Below are 21,353 nucleotides of genomic sequence, written 5' to 3' on the forward strand. Positions count from 1 at the left end.
GATTTGATTTCATTAATGTAGAGGTACTTTGATACGTCGATATGTTTATATTGCAATTATATTATTCTTATGTGTATTCTTTATTTTGTCACTATGATCTTTGTCGTACTTGTAACTCTGATTTTTGGGCGCGTAAGCGGTTATTAGAGAGACACAAGTCTTGGACGTCATTTTGAAAAGACGCAAATTCTAGTCAGTTTATAAAATGTGAACTTTAACAGAGGGGAATATCTTTTCAAGTATGTTTTGTATTGTGATGTTTTGGAATGACTTGCGCGATATTGCAACAAAAGCAATAAAAAAGTGTAACTTAAATTCGGAGTGCTGATTACTTGTTTGCGTCACCATTGTCCTAACTTTCAAAGGTTTAATCTTCAAGTATGGTTTGTGAAACAAATCTATAAAACTTTTGAATATCGCAGAATAACACCTAGGCCTTTTTGCATCCGAGCTTGGAATCACCACCACCTAGATTTTCGACGATTGAGCCACGAGTTCACAAAGAGACCAGCGTGGAAAACACGAAAAGATGAGTGCTTAGTTTATTCATTATTTCATAAAATGACTTTATTAACTTTGCTCTAATGACACCTGCCACATAATATCTTTGTTGTTGCCCGAAAATGCAATATTTAGCAGCGTGAGCAACACTACAATCACAATTAACTTTTGACCTTTGTTGTGGTAGGGTTGCGGATATAATGATTAGAGATGCTATTGCGCAGAATGTGGCGGATCACCACATCTGCGAGCAGATCCTCAAATTTAAAAACCCGTCTTTGCAGGAAGTGCTAGACAGACAAGCTACCTTAGATATGGCTACTTCCGTGTTCAACACGACCCTGGGTGTGTGCACTGTTAACACGGCACAACATGTGCCCTCCCACCCTGCCCTGGCACAACATGTGCCCTCCCACCCGGCCCTGGCACAACATGTGCCCTCCAACCCTGCCCTGGCACAACATGTGCCCTCCCACCCGGCCCTGGCACAACATGTGCCCTCCCACCCTGCCCTGGCACAACATGTGCCCTCCCACCCGGCCCTGGCACAACATGTGCCCTCCCACCCTGCCCTGGCACAACATGTGCCCTCCCACCCGGCCCTGGCACAACATGTGCCCTCCCACCCTGCCCTGGCACAACATGTGCCCTCCCACCCGGCCCTGGCACAACATGTGCCCTCCCACCCGGCCCTGGCACAACATGTGCCCTCCCACCCTGCCCTGGCACAACATGTGCCCTCCCACCCTGCCCTGGCACAACATGTGCCCTCCCACCCTGCCCTGGCACAACATGTGCCCTCCCACCCGGCCCTGGCACAACATGTGCCCTCCCACCCGGCCCTGGCACAACATGTGCCCTCCCACCCTGCCCTGGCACAACATGTGCCCTCCCACCCGGCCCTGGCACAACATGTGCCCTCCCACCCGGCCCTGGCACAACATGTGCCCTCCCACCCGGCCCTGGCACAACATGTGCCCTCCCACCCTGCCCTGGCACAACATGTGCCCTCCCACCCGGCCCTGGCACAACATGTGCCCTCCCACCCGGCCCTGGCACAACATGTGCCCTCCCACCCTGCCCTGGCACAACATGTGCCCTCCCACCCGGCCCTGGCACAACATGTGCCCTCCCACCCGGCCCTGGCACAACATGTGCCCTCCCACCCGGCCGTGGCACAACATGTGCCCTCCCACCCGGCCCTGGCACAACATGTGCCCTCCCACCCTGCCCTGGCACAACATGTGCCCTCCCACCCGGCCCTGGCACAACATGTGCCCTCCCACCCGGCCCTGGCACAACATGTGCCCTCCCACCCGGCCCTGGCACAACATGTGCCCTCCCACCCGGCCCTGGCACAACATGTGCCCTCCCACCCTGCCCTGGCACAACATGTGCCCTCCCACCCGGCCCTGGCACAACATGTGCCCTCCCACCCGGCCCTGGCACAACATGTGCCCTCCCACCCGGCCCTGGCACAACATGTGCCCTCCCACCCTGCCCTGGCACAACATGTGCCCTCCCACCCTGCCCTGGCACAACATGTGCCCTCCCACCCGGCCCTGGCACAACATGTGCCCTCCCACCCTGCCCTGGCACAACATGTGCCCTCCCACCCGGCCCTGGCACAACATGTGCCCTCCCACCCTGCCCTGGCACAACATGTGCCCTCCCACCCGGCCCTGGCACAACATGTGCCCTCCCACCCTGCCCTGGCACAACATGTGCCCTCCCACCCGGTCCTGGCACAACATGTGCCCTCCCACCCGGCCCTGGCACAACATGTGCCCTCCCACCCGGCCCTGGCACAACATGTGCCCTCCCACCCTGCCCTGGCACAACATGTGCCCTCCCACCCGGCCCTGGCACAACATGTGCCCTCCCACCCGGCCCTGGCACAACATGTGCCCTCCCACCCTGCCCTGGCACAACATGTGCCCTCCCACCCGGCCCTGGCACAACATGTGCCCTCCCACCCGGCCCTGGCACAACATGTGCCCTCCCACCCGGCCCTGGCACAACATGTGCCCTCCCACCCGGCCCTGGCACAACATGTGCCCTCCCACCCTGCCCTGGCACAACATGTGCCCTCCCACCCGGCCCTGGCACAACATGTGCCCTCCCACCCGGCCCTGGCACAACATGTGCCCTCCCACCCTGCCCTGGCACAACATGTGCCCTCCCACCCGGCCCTGGCACAACATGTGCCCTCCCACCCGGCCGTGGCACAACATGTGCCCTCCCACCCGGCCCTGGCACAACATGTGCCCTCCCACCCGGCCCTGGCACAACATGTGCCCTCCCACCCGGCCCTGGCACAACATGTGCCCTCCCACCCTGCCCTGGCACAACATGTGCCCTCCCACCCGGCCCTGGCACAACATGTGCCCTCCCACCCGGCCCTGGCACAACATGTGCCCTCCCACCCGGCCCTGGCACAACATGTGCCCTCCCACCCGGCCCTGGCACAACATGTGCCCTCCCACCCTGCCCTGGCACAACATGTGCCCTCCCACCCGGCCCTGGCACAACATGTGCCCTCCCACCCGGCCCTGGCACAACATGTGCCCTCCCACCCTGCCCTGGCACAACATGTGCCCTCCCACCCGGCCCTGGCACAACATGTGCCCTCCCACCCGGCCCTGGCACAACATGTGCCCTCCCTTCCGGCCCTGGCACAACATGTGCCCTCCCACCCGGCCCTGGCACAACATGTGCCCTCCCACCCTGCCCTGGCACAACATGTGCTCTCCCACCCTGCCCTGGCACAACATGTGCCCTCCCACCCGGCCCTGGCACAACATGTGCCCTCCCACCCTGCCCTGGCACAACATGTGCCCTCCCACCCGGCCCTGGCTCAACATGTGCCCTCCCACCCTGCCCTGGCACAACATGTGCCCTCCCACCCGGCCCTGGCACAACATGTGCCCTCCCACCCTGCCCTGGCACAACATGTGCCCTCCCACCCGGCCCTGGCACAACATGTGCCCTCCCACCCGGCCCTGGCACAACATGTGCCCTCCCACCCGGCCGTGGCACAACATGTGCCCTCCCACCCTGCCCTGGCACAACATGTGCCCTCCCACCCGGCCCTGGCACAACATGTGCCCTCCCACCCTGCCCTGGCACAACATGTGCTCTCCCACCCGGCCCTGGCACAACATGTGCCCTCCCACCCGGCCCTGGCACAACATGTGCCCTCCCACCCGGCCGTGGCACAACATGTGCCCTCCCACCCGGCCCTGGCACAACATGTGCCCTCCCACCCTGCCCTGGCACAACATGTGCCCTCCCACCCGGCCCTGGCACAACATGTGCCCTCCCACCCTGCCCTGGCACAACATGTGCCCTCCCACCCGGCCCTGGCACAACATGTGCCCTCCCACCCGGCCCTGGCACAACATGTGCCCTCCCACCCTGCCCTGGCACAACATTTGCCCTCCCACCCGGCCCTGGCACAACATGTGCCCTCCCACCCGGCCCTGGCACAACATGTGCCCTCCCACCCTGCCCTGGCACAACATGTGCCCTCCCACCCGGCCCTGGCACAACATGTGCCCTCCCACCCGGCCCTGGCACAACATGTGCCCTCCCACCCGGCCCTGGCACAACATGTGCCCTCCCACCCGGCCCTGGCACAACATGTGCCCTCCCACCCTGCCCTGGCACAACATGTGCTCTCCCACCCGGCCCTGGCACAACATGTGCCCTCCCACCCGGCCCTGGCACAACATGTGCCCTCCCACCCGGCCCTGGCACAACATGTGCCCTCCCACCCTGCCCTGGCACAACATGTGCCCTCCCACCCTGCCCTGGCACAACATGTGCCCTCCCACCCGGCCCTGGCACAACATGTGCCCTCCCACCCTGCCCTGGCACAACATGTGCCCTCCCACCCGGCCCTGGCACAACATGTGCCCTCCCACCCTGCCCTGGCACAACATGTGCCCTCCCACCCGGCCCTGGCACAACATGTGCCCTCCCACCCGGCCCTGGCACAACATGTGCCCTCCCACCCGGCCCTGGCACAACATGTGCCCTCCCACCCGGCCCTGGCACAACATGTGCCCTCCCACCCTGCCCTGGCACAACATGTGCCCTCCCACCCGGCCCTGGCACAACATGTGCCCTCCCACCCGGCCCTGGCACAACATGTGCCCTCCCACCGTGCCCTGGCACAACATGTGCCCTCCCACCCGGCCCTGGCACAACATGTGCCCTCCCACCCGGCCCTGGCACAACATGTGCCCTCCCACCCTGCCCTGGCACAACATGTGCCCTCCCACCCGGCCCTGGCACAACATGTGCCCTCCCACCCGGCCCTGGCACAACATGTGCCCTCCCACCCGGCCCTGGCACAACATGTGCCCTCCCACCCTGCCCTGGCACAACATGTGCTCTCCCACCCGGCCCTGGCACAACATGTGCCCTCCCACCCGGCCCTGGCACAACATGTGCCCTCCCACCCGGCCCTCGCACAACATGTGCCCTCCCACCCGGCCCTGGCACAACATGTGCCCTCCCACCCGGCCCTGGCACAACATGTGCCCTCCCACCCGGCCCTGGCACAACATGTGCCCTCCCACCCGGCCCTGGCACAACATGTGCCCTCCCACCCTGCCCTGGCACAACATGTGCTCTCCCACCCGGCCCTTGCACAACATGTGCCCTCCCACCCGGCCCTGGCACAACATGTGCCCTCCCACCCGGCCCTGGCACAACATGTGCCCTCCCACCCGGCCGTGGCACAACATGTGCCCTCCCACCCGGCCCTGGCACAACATGTGCCCTCCCACCCTGCCCTGGCACAACATGTGCCCTCCCACCCGGCCCTGGCACAACATGTGCCCTCCCACCCTGCCCTGGCACAACATGTGCCCTCCCACCCGGCCCTGGCACAACATGTGCCCTCCCACCCGGCCCTGGCACAACATGTGCCCTCCCACCCTGCCCTGGCACAACATGTGCCCTCCCACCCTGCCCTGGCACAACATGTGCCCTCCCACCCTGCCCTGGCACAACATGTGCCCTCCCACCCTGCCCTGGCACAACATGTGCCCTCCCACCCTGCCCTGGCACAACATGTGCCCTCCCACCCGGCCCTGGCACAACATGTGCCCTCCCACCCTGCCCTGGCACAACATGTGCCCTCCCACCCGGCCCTGGCACAACATGTGCCCTCCCACCCGGCCCTGGCACAACATGTGCCCTCCCACCCGGCCCTGGCACAACATGTGCCCTCCCACCCTGCCCTGGCACAACATGTGCCCTCCCACCCTGCCCTGGCACAACATGTGCCCTCCCACCCGGCCCTGGCACAACATGTGCCCTCCCACCCTGCCCTGGCACAACATGTGCCCTCCCACCCGGCCCTGGCACAACATGTGCCCTCCCACCCGGCCCTGGCACAACATGTGCCCTCCCACCCTGCCCTGGCACAACATGTGCCCTCCCACCCGGCCCTGGCACAACATGTGCCCTCCCACCCGGCCCTGGCACAACATGTGCCCTCCCACCCGGCCCTGGCACAACATGTGCCCTCCCACCCGGCCCTGGCACAACATGTGCCCTCCCACCCGGCCCTGGCACAACATGTGCCCTCCCACCCTGCCCTGGCACAACATGTGCCCTCCCACCCGGCCCTGGCACAACATGTGCCCTCCCACCCTGCCCTGGCACAACATGTGCCCTCCCACCCGGCCCTGGCACAACATGTGCCCTCCCACCCGGCCCTGGCACAACATGTGCCCTCCCACCCTGCCCTGGCACAACATGTGCCCTCCCACCCGGCCCTGGCACAACATGTGCCCTCCCACCCGGCCCTGGCACAACATGTGCCCTCCCACCCGGCCCTGGCACAACATGTGCCCTCCCACCCGGCCCTGGCACAACATGTGCCCTCCCACCCGGCCCTGGCACAACATGTGCCCTCCCACCCTGCCCTGGCACAACATGTGCCCTCCCACCCGGCCCTGGCACAACATGTGCCCTCCCACACGGCCCTGGCACAACATGTGCCCTCCCACCCGGCCGTGGCACAGCATGCCACGCCGCGCCGCTCGCACACAAGTAAACAAGTTTCAAGCCAGGCACCCACTAAGAAACTGAAATCATGTCTGAATTGTTTTCGTGCCCAGCTACGGGACAGTTGCCCATCCCGTCAAGCACAGTGTTATTTTTGTAATAAGAAAAGACATGTGCAAGGTGTGTGTAGTAAGAGAAATTATAATTCACAACCTGTCTCCTGTTATCATGACTTGCGTGGGCGTCACCACAACGGAAACCACCATGGTCATTATTCACATCAGCCTACGGACCTTAATGCCGTTTATTCAAAGGCTTCTGCTTTACCTGCTTCTACAGCTCGTCGTGTGAACCAAGTTTTGCTAGACACTTCCTCTCGCATTCAGTATGATGCGATGAAACTTTTTGTGGACATTTTGTTCACATGCAGCTGGACACTGGTGCGTCGGTTTCTTTACTGAACAGATCAACGTATGACTTGCTTGGTTCGCCCCAGCTTCATCGTTCACATTCCACACTGACTGCATTTACTAGACAGGAAATCTCAGTGCTTGGTGTGTATAGTTTGCGAGCCACGTATAGTGCAACGACGAACACTGTCTTTTCATGTGCTCTCCTCTAGTGATGCTCCAAACATTTTTGGCATGGACGCATTTGAACTTTTTGGCCTCACAAGTCAGGTCAACGTACTTTGCAGCCACGCTAGTGACCATGCAGACAGTGTTGCCGCACTCTGCGATGATTTTGCTGAACTCTTTTCTGGTTGGTTGGTTGGTTTGAGGATTAAAGGGACCAAACTGCAGAGGTCATCGGTCCCTTGTTTCATAAACACACAGAGCACAGGGAAACCATTCATTAGTAATTCGAAGCACAAGATAAAAATTCCAGGGGAAGAAAATCCCCAAGGGCAATAATAAAGAAACATGGAAAACGGAGCACAGCAACAAAAACAACACAGAGAAGAAAGGCAGAAGGAAGTAAAACTGTACAGCAGAGGACTGAGGCTGGTTGATCACGAAAATAATAGGATGAGCCAGCCACCCTGCAACACGTTAAAGCCTCCAGCCTGAAAGTTTAGGGTGGAGTCGAATGACAACACAAAACTAAGTAAAATATACAGCACAAAAGAGGGTGACGCAATAAAATTAGAGGGACCTATAAAACCCACTCGCTCGAATAAAACTTAAAACACGGTCTGCCATAGAGACATTGTCACCTAAAAGAGATGATAAATCACCATGGAGATTAAAAGTTCGCCTGAGGGCGGTTAAAAGAGGACAGTCCAACAATATATGGGCCACCGTCATATTCGCACCACAGCGACAATGAGGGGGGTCCTCTCGACGCAGCAGATGACCATGCGTCAGCCAAGAGTGGCCAATGCGGAGCCTACACAGAACAACAGAATCCCTGCGAGAGGCCCGCATGGAGGAACCCCACACATTCGTGGTCTCCTTTACCTGCCGCAGCTTGTTGGGTGCAGACAGAGTGCGCCATTCGTCTCCCCACAACCCGAAGACCCGACGGTGCAAAACCGTTCGGAGATCAGTTGCCGGGAGGCCGATCTCCAACGGCAGTTTGCGGGTAGCTCTTTGGCTAACTTGTCGGCGAGTTCGTTTCCCGCGATCCCAACGTGTCCCGGGGTCCATATGAACACCACCGAACGACCACGCTGTTCAAGAGCGTGAATGGACCCCTGGATGGCACCAACAATGGGATGGCGTGGGTAGCACTGGTCAAGAGCCTGCAGACTAATGAGCGAGTCACTGCAAATGATAAAGGACTCTCCAGTGCTGGTACGAATATGCTCAAGGGCACGAAAAATGGCTGTCAGTTCTGCGGTGTAAACACTGTAGCCTTCCGGCGAGGAGCGCTGGTCGACATAGTCCGCATGAGCATAAGCGTACCCCAACACGGCCATCAACCATCGAGCCATCGGTATAGGAACTCTTTTCTGATGGCCTTGGTTGTGCCACGGACGTTGCAGCGCATGTTGTAGTTAAAGACAATGCCGTGCCCATTTCCCAGTGTGCTCGCCCGGTACCGCACGCACTGCGCGACGCCGTAGCTGCTGAACGTAAGCATTTGCAAGACAGTGGTGTCATTGAACCTGTTTCTGCTTCGCAATGAGCTTTGCCTATAGTGTGTGTGAGAAAACCAAACTGTCATCTCCATATTTGTGCTGACTTTAAGTCTACAGTAAACTCCCAGAAGCTGGTCGCTACGTTTCCCTTACCGCGTCCTGAAGACATTTTTGATAAGCTTGGTGCGGGAAAATTCTTCTCCACGATTGACTTGCGGGACGCATACTTTCAAATTTCGCTCGACGAACAGTCGCAGCGCCATTCTGTGATAAACACCCACCTTGGCTTGTTCAAGTTTCGCCGCCTTCCGTTCGGTTTTGCTTCAGATCCTGCTATTTTTCAGTCTTACTTGCAGCAGTTGTGTGCCACTGTGCCTGGTTGTTCAAATTATCTGGACGATATAGTTGTGTTGGGTCGAACGCCCGACGAACATTTGCAGAATTTGCGTGCCTTATTTACTGTATTTGCAGGCAAGTGCAAATTTTTTTCAAATTGAGATTCAGTATTTAGGACATATGATTAATGGACAGGGTATCCACCCCTCACTGCCACATCTCAGTGCGATCAGAGACTTGCCAGCACGCAGGAACTTGAAAGAACTTGTCTGTGTTCGGCAAAATTACATATTATGTTCGGTTTATACTAAATGCAGCGCAGATTGCAGCGCCTTTGCGTCTTGGGTGTAAGAACGTTCCTTTTGTTTGGTCTCCGGACTGTGATGCTGTTTTCCATAAGCCCGAATCTGCTTTGTTGAGTGATCGCTGTTTGATTCCTTTCGATCCATCCAAAAAAGTTATTTTGGCTGTCGATGCATCTTCTCATAGCATCAGAACGGTTCTCTCGCACCGCATTAATTCTGTCGATCGCTAAGTCCCTTTTGCGTCTCAATTGCTCACTTCTGCCCAGCAAAACTATTCTCAAATCGAGAAAGAAGCTTTAGCTATTGTGTATGAAGTGACAAAGTTTCATGACTTTTTGTGCGGTCGAAAGCTCTATTTGGTCACAAACCATAAGCCTTTCACATCGTTGTTTCACCCGTCAAAGCCAGTTCCGGCCCGTACGCACAAAAGTTGCAGTGTTGGCCTTTGTTTTTGTCTAACTACAATTACGAAATCTTGTTTCGGCCTACGGCCCAGCACGGCAGTGCCGATGCTTTGTCTCTTCTACCTATTGGCCCTAACGAAGAGTTTCATTCTTCCGAATCGTCTTGCATGTTCACTGATTCGCAAGATGAGGAATTAGCTGATGGTCTTCCAGTGGATTATCGTCGCATTGCTTCCACGACAGCCGCCGATGCTTCTTTGCAGATTGTTTTGCGGTATATTCGTACTCAATGGCCTCCATCTGCTAGCCAGATTAGTGATCCCCTTGTTCAACGTTACTTTGTGCAACGGCACAACTTGTCTGTACACCAGTGTTATTTTGTTATGAACTGATAATGATCAGTCTCGTGTGGTTGTACCTCGTTCATTACAGTCGGAAATCCTCCGATTACTTCACGCTGGTCATTGCGGTATTGTGCGGATGAAGCAATTAGTGTGTCGTCACTGCACTTGGGTCAGCATTGATAAACAAATTGAGAATTTGCTTGCTAATTTTCGCTCTTTTCCTCAGAGCATCAATCTTCTCCCCGCCAATGCTTCTTTGCATGGCCGACTCGTACTGCACCTTCACAGCGCATTCATATTGATTTTGCGGGTCCTTTCTGGGACACCCGCTGGTTGATAGATATTGATGCGTACAGGAACTTCCCTTTTGTTGTGCCTATGTCTTCTACTACATCTGCCAGTACTACTCGGGCTTTGACATCTATTTTCTGCATTGAGGGCCTTCCTGAAGTTATTGACAATGGCCCCCAATTTGTGTACTCGGAGTTTGAAGCGTTCTGTGCTGCTAATGGCATTCGCCAACTGACTTCAGCCCCGTTCCACCCCCAGTCGAACTGCGAGGCTGAATCATAGAATGAAGGATTTCACAGTAGGTGTTGTCATCACTTAATACTTCTAGGCTGAGATGCCAAGGTCCATACATAAGACTCTCCCCTGACAATTGTCCTCGGAGGATGCCTTCCACAGTCGATTGCGAAACGTCACGGGAGAGTCGTATGTACGAGGTGCATTCAAGTTCTAAGGCCTCCGATTTTTTTTCTCCGGACTGGAAAGAGATAGAAACATGCGCATTGTTTTAAAATGAGGCCGCGTTCATTGTCAATACGTCTCAGAGATGGCAGCACCGTACGGCAGATGGAATTTTACCGCCAGAGGCGAGAATGAGAACTGTTTTAAATACTCAAAATGGCGACGTTTTCCTTACTTGAACAGCGTGCAATCATTCCTTTTCTGAATCTGCGTGGTGTGAAACCAATTGAAATTCATCGACAGTTGAAGGAGACATGTGGTGAGGAGTTATGGATGTGTCGAAAGTGCGTTCGTGGGTGCGACAGTTTAATAAAGGCAGAACATCGTGTGACAACAAACCGAAACAACCTCGGGCTCGCACAAGCCGGTCTGACGACATGATCGAGAAAGTGGAGAGAATTGTTTTGGGGGATCGCCGAATGATTGTTGAACAGATCGCCTCCAGAGTTGGCATTTCTGTGGGTTCTGTGCACACAATCCTGCATGACGACCTGAAAATGCGAAAAGTGTCATCCAGGTGGGTGCCACGAATGCTGACGGACGACCACATAGCAGCCCGTGTGGCATGTTGCCAAGCAATGTTGATGCGCAACGACAGCATGAATGGGACTTTCTTTTCGTCGGTTGTGACAATGGATGAGACGTGGATGCCATTTTTCAATCCAGAAACAAAGCGCCAGTCAGCTCAATGGAAGCACACAGATTGACGGCCACCAAAAATATTTCGGGTAACCGCCAGTGCTGAAAAAATGATGGTGTCCATGTTCTGGGACAGCGAGGGCGTAATCCTTACCCATTGCGTTCCAAAGGGCACTACGGTAACAGGTGCATCCTACGAAAATGTTTTGAAGAACAAATTCCTTCCTGCACTGCAACAAAAACGTCCGGGAAGGGCTGCGCGTGTGCTGTTTCACCAAGACTACGCACCCGCACATCGAGCTAACGTTACGCAACAGTTTCTTCGTGATAACAACTTTGAAGTGATTCCTCATGCTCCCTACTCACCTGACCTGGCTCCTAGTGACTTTTGGCTTTTTCCAACAATGAAAGACACTCTCGGTGGCCGCACATTCACCAGCCGTGCTGCTATTGCCTCAGCGATTTTCCAGTGGTCAAAACAGACTCCTAAAGAAGCCTTCGCCGCTGCCATGGAATCATGGCGTCAGCGTTGTGAAAAATGTGTACGTCTGCAGGGCAATTACGTCGAGAAGTAACGCCAGTTTCATCGATTTCGATTGAGTAGTTAATTAGAATAAAAATCGGAGGCCTTAGAACTTGAATGCACCTCGTATGGACCATGGCATCTCAGCCCAGAAGTGTTAAGTGATGCAAGGCTGAATGCTTTGTGCGTACATTTAGATTGCAGATGAGCAAGCTGAGCCCATTCAATCTCGCGAGCACGCGCTATGGACTTTCCTTGCTTCATATGGCTCCCAGCCACGCAGCACCCGTTCCCCAGTGGAATTGCTTCATGGCCACGCCCATCGGTCGCTCCTGCAGCTATTGCACCGGCTCTTGCGCGCTCCCTCTACTTCGCCTCGTTCTGGCTTGGCGCCGCATGATGTGGTGTTCTACCGCGTTTTCTTTGGCAGACAGCGCTGGGAGCAGGGGCGCATTCTTCGCCAGCTTGGCCGCGCCTTATTTTTAATTTCTGGTTCCTCCGGCACTGTCAAGTGACACCGGAACCAGATCCATTTGTGTTGTCCTCGGTTTCCTGCCGCTGGTTCTTTTCCGGCAGAATTGGATACTTTGCGGCTTCCGATGCCTCAGCCCACGACTCCACCGACGGCGCCTCCTCCGCCAGCTTCTCCACCCGCGCCTCCGCCGCAGGCGGTCCTGCCGCCGCCGCCGCCGTGTTCCTCCTCGGTGCCGGAGCCGATGGAGGCTGAGACTACCGTCACGCCGCCGCCGCCGCCGTCGTCGCCCATGGAGGTTGTTGCTCCGCCTCCTCATCCGAGCATTCCCAGTGGCGGTGCGCGTACTGGGCTGGTTTCCAACGAGGCGTTTTCCACGCCCCCTCGTGAGCAATTCGGGGACGTGGGTGGACAGCACGCCCTGGCAGTTCAGCTGCCCGCCTCCTCAGTCGCGCCACCCTGGGGTCCTCCACCCGCCGTCGGAAGCCCTACTCCACAACGGTGCGCCGTTTCAGGGGGGAGGGGTGTGGTACCGATAGCTACGATGCCATGGCGTAGGTACAAGTTCTTAGGTTGTCAGTACAAGAGCGGACGATCCACACCGACGACAGCGCCCTCTAGCTGGCACTGTGCAGCTCTACGAGCGCCGCTCCAGATTCAGCCCATTTTGATCACGAGCCGACGACCAACCAACATTGTTACATTTTCGTAGTGGACGATTTTGCCTGTGTAACTTCTGTTAGCTTTGATACATCCTCCTTCTCACTTATGTGCTCATCATAGCCAAAGTTATGTAACCATATTTTAATACTTGTCTTACCTAGAGTAAACATCTTTTACTTTACTTGCAGTACCGAGAGTTTTACCTCACCTGCTCCTCCTAGCTTCCTACATTCGGCCTACCCTCCAAATTACAGGAGCAGACCCACGCTCCGCCTTCCAGGTGGGATACAAAAACTTGACATACTCCAATTTGTAGCCATTAGAATGAGGTTTGGCTATGATTCTAAAAGGTCCCACATATTCATCAGTAAATTTTTTAGTTTCAGACGTAAGTTTCTTAGACACTTCTTTGGTTTTCACTAGCACTCGGTCACCAATCTGAAAATTCGTTGGACTTGCCCTCGCATCATGTCTCCTTTTTCTTTCCATGGCCTTCTTCCTAATATTAGCTTCAGCTACATTCTTTTTTCCTTCCATTACCAACTCAGTAAGTTTAGGGAATTATATCAGGTCACATAGTAAATTATTAGGTCCAATCCCACACATTAATTCTACTGGGGCAAAGCCAGTGGCTTCATGTGTTAAATGGTTAACTACTTATTCAAAATATTCTAAGTAATTAGCCCAAGCAGAGTGCTTCTCTTGACACTGGCAAAGAGCCAAAAAGGTCCACAGCTACTAAATCCAACCTATTCTGCGGTTCCACTGAATACATCTGTCCCTGAATAATTCTATTATTTGCTCTTACATTTTGACTTTGCCGGCCGAAGTGGCCGCGCGGTTCTGGCGCTGCAGTCTGGAACCGCGAGACCGCTACGGTCGCAGGTTCGAATCCTGCCTCGGGCATGGATGTGTGTGATGTCCTTAGGTTAGTTAGGTTTAACTAGTTCTAAGTTCTAGGGGACTAATGACCTGAGAAGTTGAGTCCCATAGTGCTCAGAGCCATTTGAACCATTTTGACTTTTCTTTACTCTTCGCCGCGTATTATCAAAAATTACTACCTCACTTAACCTGGCAATACATTTCTGGGCTCCATAATGTCCATATATCCCATGTGTATAATCAATAAGTAAGTCCACGAGTTGTTCTGGGAAACAAAATTGTTCAAATGGCTCTGAGCACTATGCGACTTTACTTCTGAGGTCATCAGTCGCTTAGAACTTAGAACTAATTAAACCTAACTAACCTAAGGACAGCACACACATCCATGCCCGAGGCAGGATTCGAACCGGCGACCGTAGCGGTCGCTCATTTCCAGACTGCAGCGCCTAGAACCTCACGGCCACTCCGGCCGGCTCTGGGAAACAAATATGCCAATTTTCATCAGTGTTCTTTCTTTGCCTTAAAAGTATGTCCTTGTGTATCTGGTAATACTCTGTTAACTTAAGAAAATCTGTATGACCTAACCTGCTTTCTACCAACTTAAGATTATCATCTTCGTTTTGTTCTCGCCTGAGATTTTTACAAATGCGTGTTACTGGTCCCTCCTCCAGTAAATGAATGACTGCCAGTAGAACTGCATCACAATCCCTTGTTCCCAAGAAATCTCCTTCCTGCTCGTTCTCCTTTACATATCGAGACAATGCATCCGCCACAATGTTTTTGGAGCCTTTTATGTGTTCAGTGCAAAGATCAAATTGCTGGATACACATGGCCCACCTCCGAAGTCTGCTATGTTTAAGTTGGCACGTCTGTAGATAAGTTAATGCACTATGGTCACTGTAAACTAAAACTTTATGGCCCAACAAGTATTGTTCAGATTTCTGTAAACCAAGAATGATTGTTAGTGCCTTTAGTTCTGAAATACTGTAATTCTTTTCGGCTTGTTGCAATGATCGACTTGCAAATGCGACCGTTTTGTGGACCTATTCTTCGCCAAATGTTTCGATCTGGAATAATACCACCCCCAGATCGTAACCACGTGCATCTGATCCCAGAAAAAGGTTTAGAAAAATCAGGATAGTTCAAAATTTTACTATTCACCAGAGCTTCTTTAAGTTCTTCAAATGCGGTTTGATACTCCTGAGTCCACTTATAAGGTACGTTCTTCTTTAAAAATTCCCTCAGACAAGGTGCATTAAATAACTGACCAGATACAAATTTTCTGTAAAATCCGAAAAGGCCAAACATATCTTTTAAGTCTTTACGTGTGGTTGGTGCTGCACAATCTCTAATAGCTTTTATCTTTTCCGGGTCGGTCATGATCCTTTCACCACTCACAAAATGTCCCAAAAATTTAATTTCTTTCTTCACAAATTCTGTTTTATCCTATTTCAGTTTCATTCCCAGTTTTAATTGCCTCTAATACCTTGTCTAACAATAGGCAGTGCTCTTCCCAAGTAGGAGTCGAGATTAATACATCATCCACGTAAGCAGTAATTCGCGTTAATAATTGATCACCTAAGACCTGATGTTTAAACCAAAAGGCACTACCTTATATTGGTAACAAATAGGAAAGCTATGTACTTTCGAGATTCTTTAGCCAACGGTAGGTTCCAGTAACCACACGTTACATCCGTAGATGTGAAAAAGTTTTCACCTTTAAATTTTTGTAATAATTCTTCTATGTTCTCAGGCCTATCACTTTCTGACAAGGTAATTTTATTTAACGCTCTGGCATCCAAAACAAGCCTAATGGAACCATCCTTCTTGGGTACTACAACCAATGGGTTGTTGTATACATTAAGTGCCCTCTCTATGATTCCCTATTCGAGCATGTCCCGAACTGCTTCCTTATGTACTTCAGGAATAGCGAATGGTTTTCGGAAAAAAATGTGCATCCTCTTTTACAGTTAAATTACACTCATAATTCCGAACTAATCCGGGCTGGTTTGAAAATACTTCACAATGACTATTCAAAATTTGTCTCAGATCTTGTTTTTGTACGTCCGTCAAATGAGTTTAGTTCTTCTAGTTTTTCATTCTCTAGCTCAGAAGGATCCACTTCCTTCCTTTCTCAGTATTCATTATAACCCTCAATTACCTCCGTGGTCCTACAGTATCAGATCGGAGTATCACTTTCTTCATTACTTATACTATGTCTTTTACCTATGAACGGAATAGTTACCAGTTTTCCATTTATCCTAATCATTGCATCATTAGTTCCACAATTAACCCACCCTTGGTATTTAGTTAAGAAATCGGCCCCTACTAACATCTCTCCACTTAGTCCATGAGTAATCAAAAAAATTAACTCTCTCTGTACTCCCCCTACAGTTGTTGGTAACAATATTTCTTGCTTAACAACTTTCTTGTTTTTTCACGTGGTCAAAACAATTTTTAATCCGCTCAATGGCATTATAACTATTTGTTTACTTTTTGGGAGAGCATTAACAAAATTCTGTGACACTGCACAAACTGCTGAACCTGTATCCATTAAGCAAGGAACCTTTTCTTCTAATACAGTTACTTTTACGATAGGTTGTACAACATATTCTCTTCTAACTACAGACTCAGGTTCTACTAACAAATCTTGCACTACTTCGCGCCTGTCAAAACCTACCCCTTTTGTGGAAAGTACATCTAGCTTAACTGGAACCCCTTTTACGTCATTAATAGTGGCGGCTTTTACTATTCCGTCCACTATAGACAAATCAAAACATCTCCCCAACTTTTCACCCTCTATACTAACTTCTGCTTCCGCAACCCTGTCCAAGGTGTTGTCAGAATTATTTAAATTATCTCCTTCTTCTTCTTCCTCCGTCTCTTCTTCCTCACTCTCTATAATTACTTGATTCAGCCGATTCACCATCCCTTCTTGTATTTCCATAGTACTACTTCCACAGTCTACAGGTAGGCTCTCGTTTGTTTCGCAGTGCTGATTTACCCCAACCACCTGATCTGAGTCTTCAATTTCTGTATTTAGTTCCTTCTTAACAAGGTTTTTGTGATTTTTATTAGAACTTTCCCTTCCACGAAATGCTACTTCCTTTTCTAAATAAGTAAATTGCTTCTCAGTGTCTCTCTCCTCTACGCTCCTGATTTCATTAACATTACTTTTTAAAACGTTGTTTAGTAGGTGCCTTCTTTACAAAGGGCGTCCCTAGCGGGTTTAATCTGTACGGTTGTAGTCTGCAAACGCTACCGTCATCGGAGACCGCAAAGCTTTTTCCCTGCCATGTGACGTCACTGCCTCTGACGTTTCTATCACCTGACGGGCGGCGCCCATCCATTACGTCATCGGCCTGGCGCTGACGGCAATCAAAATACTGCACCGTGTCATTGAACCTATTTCCAGCAGAACTCCCTCCTCCTCTGTATCTACCCCGGTAACCATTACCTCTTTATACGACTATTCTATTTACATTGACTAGGCTCTGTTGTCATTTGACCTAACAGGAGGCCTATATTCTCTTTTTGTTATTTTCTTCCCCCTTTTGCCCGCATCTCGTGGTCGTGCGGTAGCGTTCTCGCTTCCCACGCCCGGGTTCCCGGGTTCGATTCCCGGCGGGGTCAGGGATTTTCTCTGCCTCGTGATGGCTGGGTGTTGCGTGCTGTCCTTAGGTTAGTTAGGTTTCAGTAGTTCTAAGTTCTAGGGGACTTATGACCACAGCAGTTGAGTCCCATAGTGCTCAGAGCCCCCCCCCCCCCCCCCTTCCCCTTTTAAGATATTTTCTATTCGCTCAAGATTATGAATAAACCGATCAATGTCATCTCTAGGTGCCGAAATGATCTTAATTAGACAGCTTAACGGCAGTTTGTTTTCAATACCCTTGATTATCAGTTCTGTCTCTACTTTTGAATTTAAATAAGACTAGGTAATTACCCACTTTTGAACAAATCTTTTAATGTTATCTCTCTTGGAATTAGATTTTTCCCCCAACCAAAACTTATTCTACACCTCCACTTACTTCCTCTTTCCCTAACATTCTTCAAAAAATGCCTGTTCGAACTCTACTATTTTATCGTATTTATCTGAAGCCAAATTCCCCCAGATTATGGCTTCTCCCATTAGATTAGAGCTGATGAATCCAATCTTTTGCTTGTCATTCCACACTTTAGGTAAAACAACTTCAAAATCACTCCAAAACTCTTTAGGGTGAACATTCTTATTTGGATCAAATTTCAAGAATTGGCGATGCGTAACAAATGCTTTTTCTGATGATTCTACAACACCGTTAGATACTACACAAACTTTATTGTTATTACTATTCTGTTCAAATTTTATTAGTCTACTTTCATGGTTACACAGCTGCGCATTTACCTCAGTACTAAACTGACTAACGTTAGTTTCAATATTAGTGATTTTATTAGACACTTGCACTCCAAATCTTGCACACACGTCTTTACGTTCTTTAATTTGAGTTTACAATACAACATGACTATCCTCACAGTGTCTCTCTACTTTGTGAACCTGTTCATTAACTTTGTTTAATTCTAAATTTATTTTATCTTTAATTTGTTCGCTATCCTCAGCAACTTACTCAATTCGCGAATTTAATTCACTTTCCACCATTACAATAGCAGCATTACATTCTTGCTGACCTGATTAATGTCACTTTTAACATTATTACGGAACAAAGTCACATCATTTTTCCAAGTATCCCTCAAATTCGAAGTTTTATCTTCCATTTTGGATACCATCTCAGCTGACAAATTTGAAAGTCCCTGATTAACCTCAGACATCAACCCATCAACTTCCTTATGCAATCTATCTATATCCAAACCTAGTTTATTCATTTTGGTATCAATGTCAGTACTCATTTTATTTATGTTATCGTCAATATCAGAACTCAATGACATTTTAATTTCGGAACCCAATCCGTTCATCTTTGTCATATTATTTTCAACATTTCCGATAGACTGTCCCTTGGTTCCCCAACAACTGACATTGGTTCCTGTTTTGTTTTAGGAATAGCTACAGGCATATATTTAACATCGTCTTCCACCGCGCTCAGTTCCTTATCTACACCATAGTTAGACGACATTGACTAAGGTAATCCACTGTCCTCTGTTCATGATACATCCAAACTGAAATCACGTATCATTGAATCATCTTCGTAATTTACTTTACCTAAATCTACCTTCAGTTTCTCATCTACAATTTCCTGATTCTTTTCAGCCATTCTGCAAAGTTTCTTCGCACACACACACAAAACTTTAAGTAGAACACTACGTATCTTTGGCCTCGTCCGGTTGGCTGCACGGCGAGATGAAAAAGCGGATCCGTCCTCCAAGCTCCGCTTATGTATGACCAGATTACGGGCCACCGTTTCTGCCACAGGTACAACTGCTCCAGATGCCAGTCGGCTGCAGCTGCAACGCCGTATGTCGAAGTTCCGTGGTCACCAACGTAGTCTGCCACCTCGTTCCACTGGCTGCCAGTTCTTGACGAAACGTCATTTGCACACGTGTCTATTGTCCTAGTATAATTCATTTCATACAGGCGTGTGAAAACTTCACGAGTTCAATTGACACCGCTGCTTTTCTGAAATTCCTTCACATCCGAACTTCGCTATTGTTTTTCCCGGCCGACAAAGCACCAATTGCGGCGGGGCTGGTTAATTAGTCGCTTTGCGTTGCGTATTTGTTTGACCACTTTCTTTCGTCGTGCTGTGAACTACAAAAAGTTCCACCTACCTCACTACGGCATCTGGTCACCAGCCCGATTCTCTGCATACGTAGATACTGTACAGACGATGTCAAAAGCAGCGTTGAAGAAACACGTCGTCAATACTTACGTTTGCAAATTCCGTCTAAACTCTGCTATCCTGTAATATCTTATAAGGATTTTCGGGTGGAGGGCGATTGCTTCATTCTTTTAGAAAAATTGTCAAAATTCCGTAACAAGTTCTTTATTTCTTTAGGTACAAAATTAAAGGATGAGACATCAATTCGTATTTATTTAAACGACCCGAATTATTAAGTGATCTACAGCCAATGCTCTCCTACAATGTATGAGTTTCACATTCGGTCTTTTTTTTTTTAGTGGATTTTTAATAAAGAAACTGCTCGCAAACTATTCCATAGATGAATATGAAACATGCCACGCGGAATTCTACACAGGCCAAAAGTTCACACGCGTTTGTCTTTCCAACTAAACACTTCACAAAGCTCAAATTTTCATAAGCCTGCCTGTAAATGCAACCGCTTTCACGACAATACCAGACTGCGGAACAAGTGAAAATCGCTCAGTGCCAACTCCGGACTGTACGGTGGATGGACAATATGTTCCCATCCAAAAGACTTGATCAGCTTTTGGTCTGAATAGCAGAAATGGGTCTGGCATTGTCATGTAGCAACAAAACTCCAGGCGTCAGAAGGCACCGTTGCTTATTCTGTACTGCACGTCGAAGTTTAGTCAGGGTAGCGCAGTATATTGTCCCCTCATGCATAAACTCGACTAACACCCGGAAATGTCTATCCCAAAAGACGGTTGCCATAACCTTACGGGTTGGGATTATCTGCTTGGCCTTGAATTCGACTGGTGACGTTGTGTGACGCCATTCCATTGACTGAGGTTTACACTTTTGGGTCGTATGAGAAACGCACGTCTCGTCCATTGTGACAATGTTCTCTTGAAATAGGGCGCCAGCTTCATCTATAACTCTGCGCTCTTTCACACAATGGATGTACCCATCAAACTGCCTACAGTATGTGAAGCAACATGAGCACAGACTTATGACACCAAGGTCGCAATTGAGTTCTCACCCAGAACAAGCAAATCTAAGCCAAGAGAACACAGGTTTTTCTTAATGTTATCGCTACCAATCTGGGATACATTTCCTCCGCCAACTTTCCTAAAGCACTGCACCTGCCTTAATCTAGAGAGTTACGCCATGATCTCCGTTAATCATCTATTCTTCGCCTGTTCGTGCTCGTGAACGAGTACGCTGCTTCCATCAGCCGTAAGTGTTAGAGCAACCTTCCGCGAGTGCCAAGGTCTCCTGACTGCCCGACAATGAATGTTCGAGACAACCAATCAGGGGCTGGTATGGCCACATGTGGTCTATAACAACTGTCTTACGTGAGCGGACGCGTGTCCTGACCGGCTCACACAACGAATGTTTCTGCCTGTAATTCAGTTGTCTTTCGTGAGGGGCCTCGACTCCCGACACCTGCCAGGCAATCTGGGACTATTACGGGTTGGATGCTAGAGAGAAAGTGTCTTTCGCGAGTTGTCGCGCCTCCTGACTGTCTCGCACAACGACTGTTTGTGCCAGCCAATGAAAGGCTGTTCTGCTGCATGTATTAGAGAAAAAGTGTCTGTCGTGAGTCGTCATAGTCTCCGGACTGGTTCGCACAATGAA

General features: G+C 51.0%; 1 protein-coding gene across 1 annotated transcript; it reads left to right on the plus strand.

The window, feature by feature from the left end:
• Positions 1 to 701: 701 nt before the first annotated feature.
• Positions 702 to 19,435, plus strand: LOC126199689 (nascent polypeptide-associated complex subunit alpha, muscle-specific form-like). Its single transcript, XM_049936616.1, has 3 exons — positions 702 to 6,515; positions 12,518 to 12,679; positions 19,328 to 19,435. The coding sequence occupies exons 1-3, from the start codon at positions 702 to 704 to the stop codon at positions 19,433 to 19,435; spliced, it is 6,084 nt and encodes a 2,027-aa protein (XP_049792573.1).
• Positions 19,436 to 21,353: the final 1,918 nt, after the last annotated feature.

The sequence above is a fragment of the Schistocerca nitens genome, chromosome 8 (assembly GCF_023898315.1).
Source record: "Schistocerca nitens isolate TAMUIC-IGC-003100 chromosome 8, iqSchNite1.1, whole genome shotgun sequence".
Classification (NCBI taxonomy): Eukaryota; Metazoa; Arthropoda; class Insecta; order Orthoptera; family Acrididae; genus Schistocerca; species Schistocerca nitens.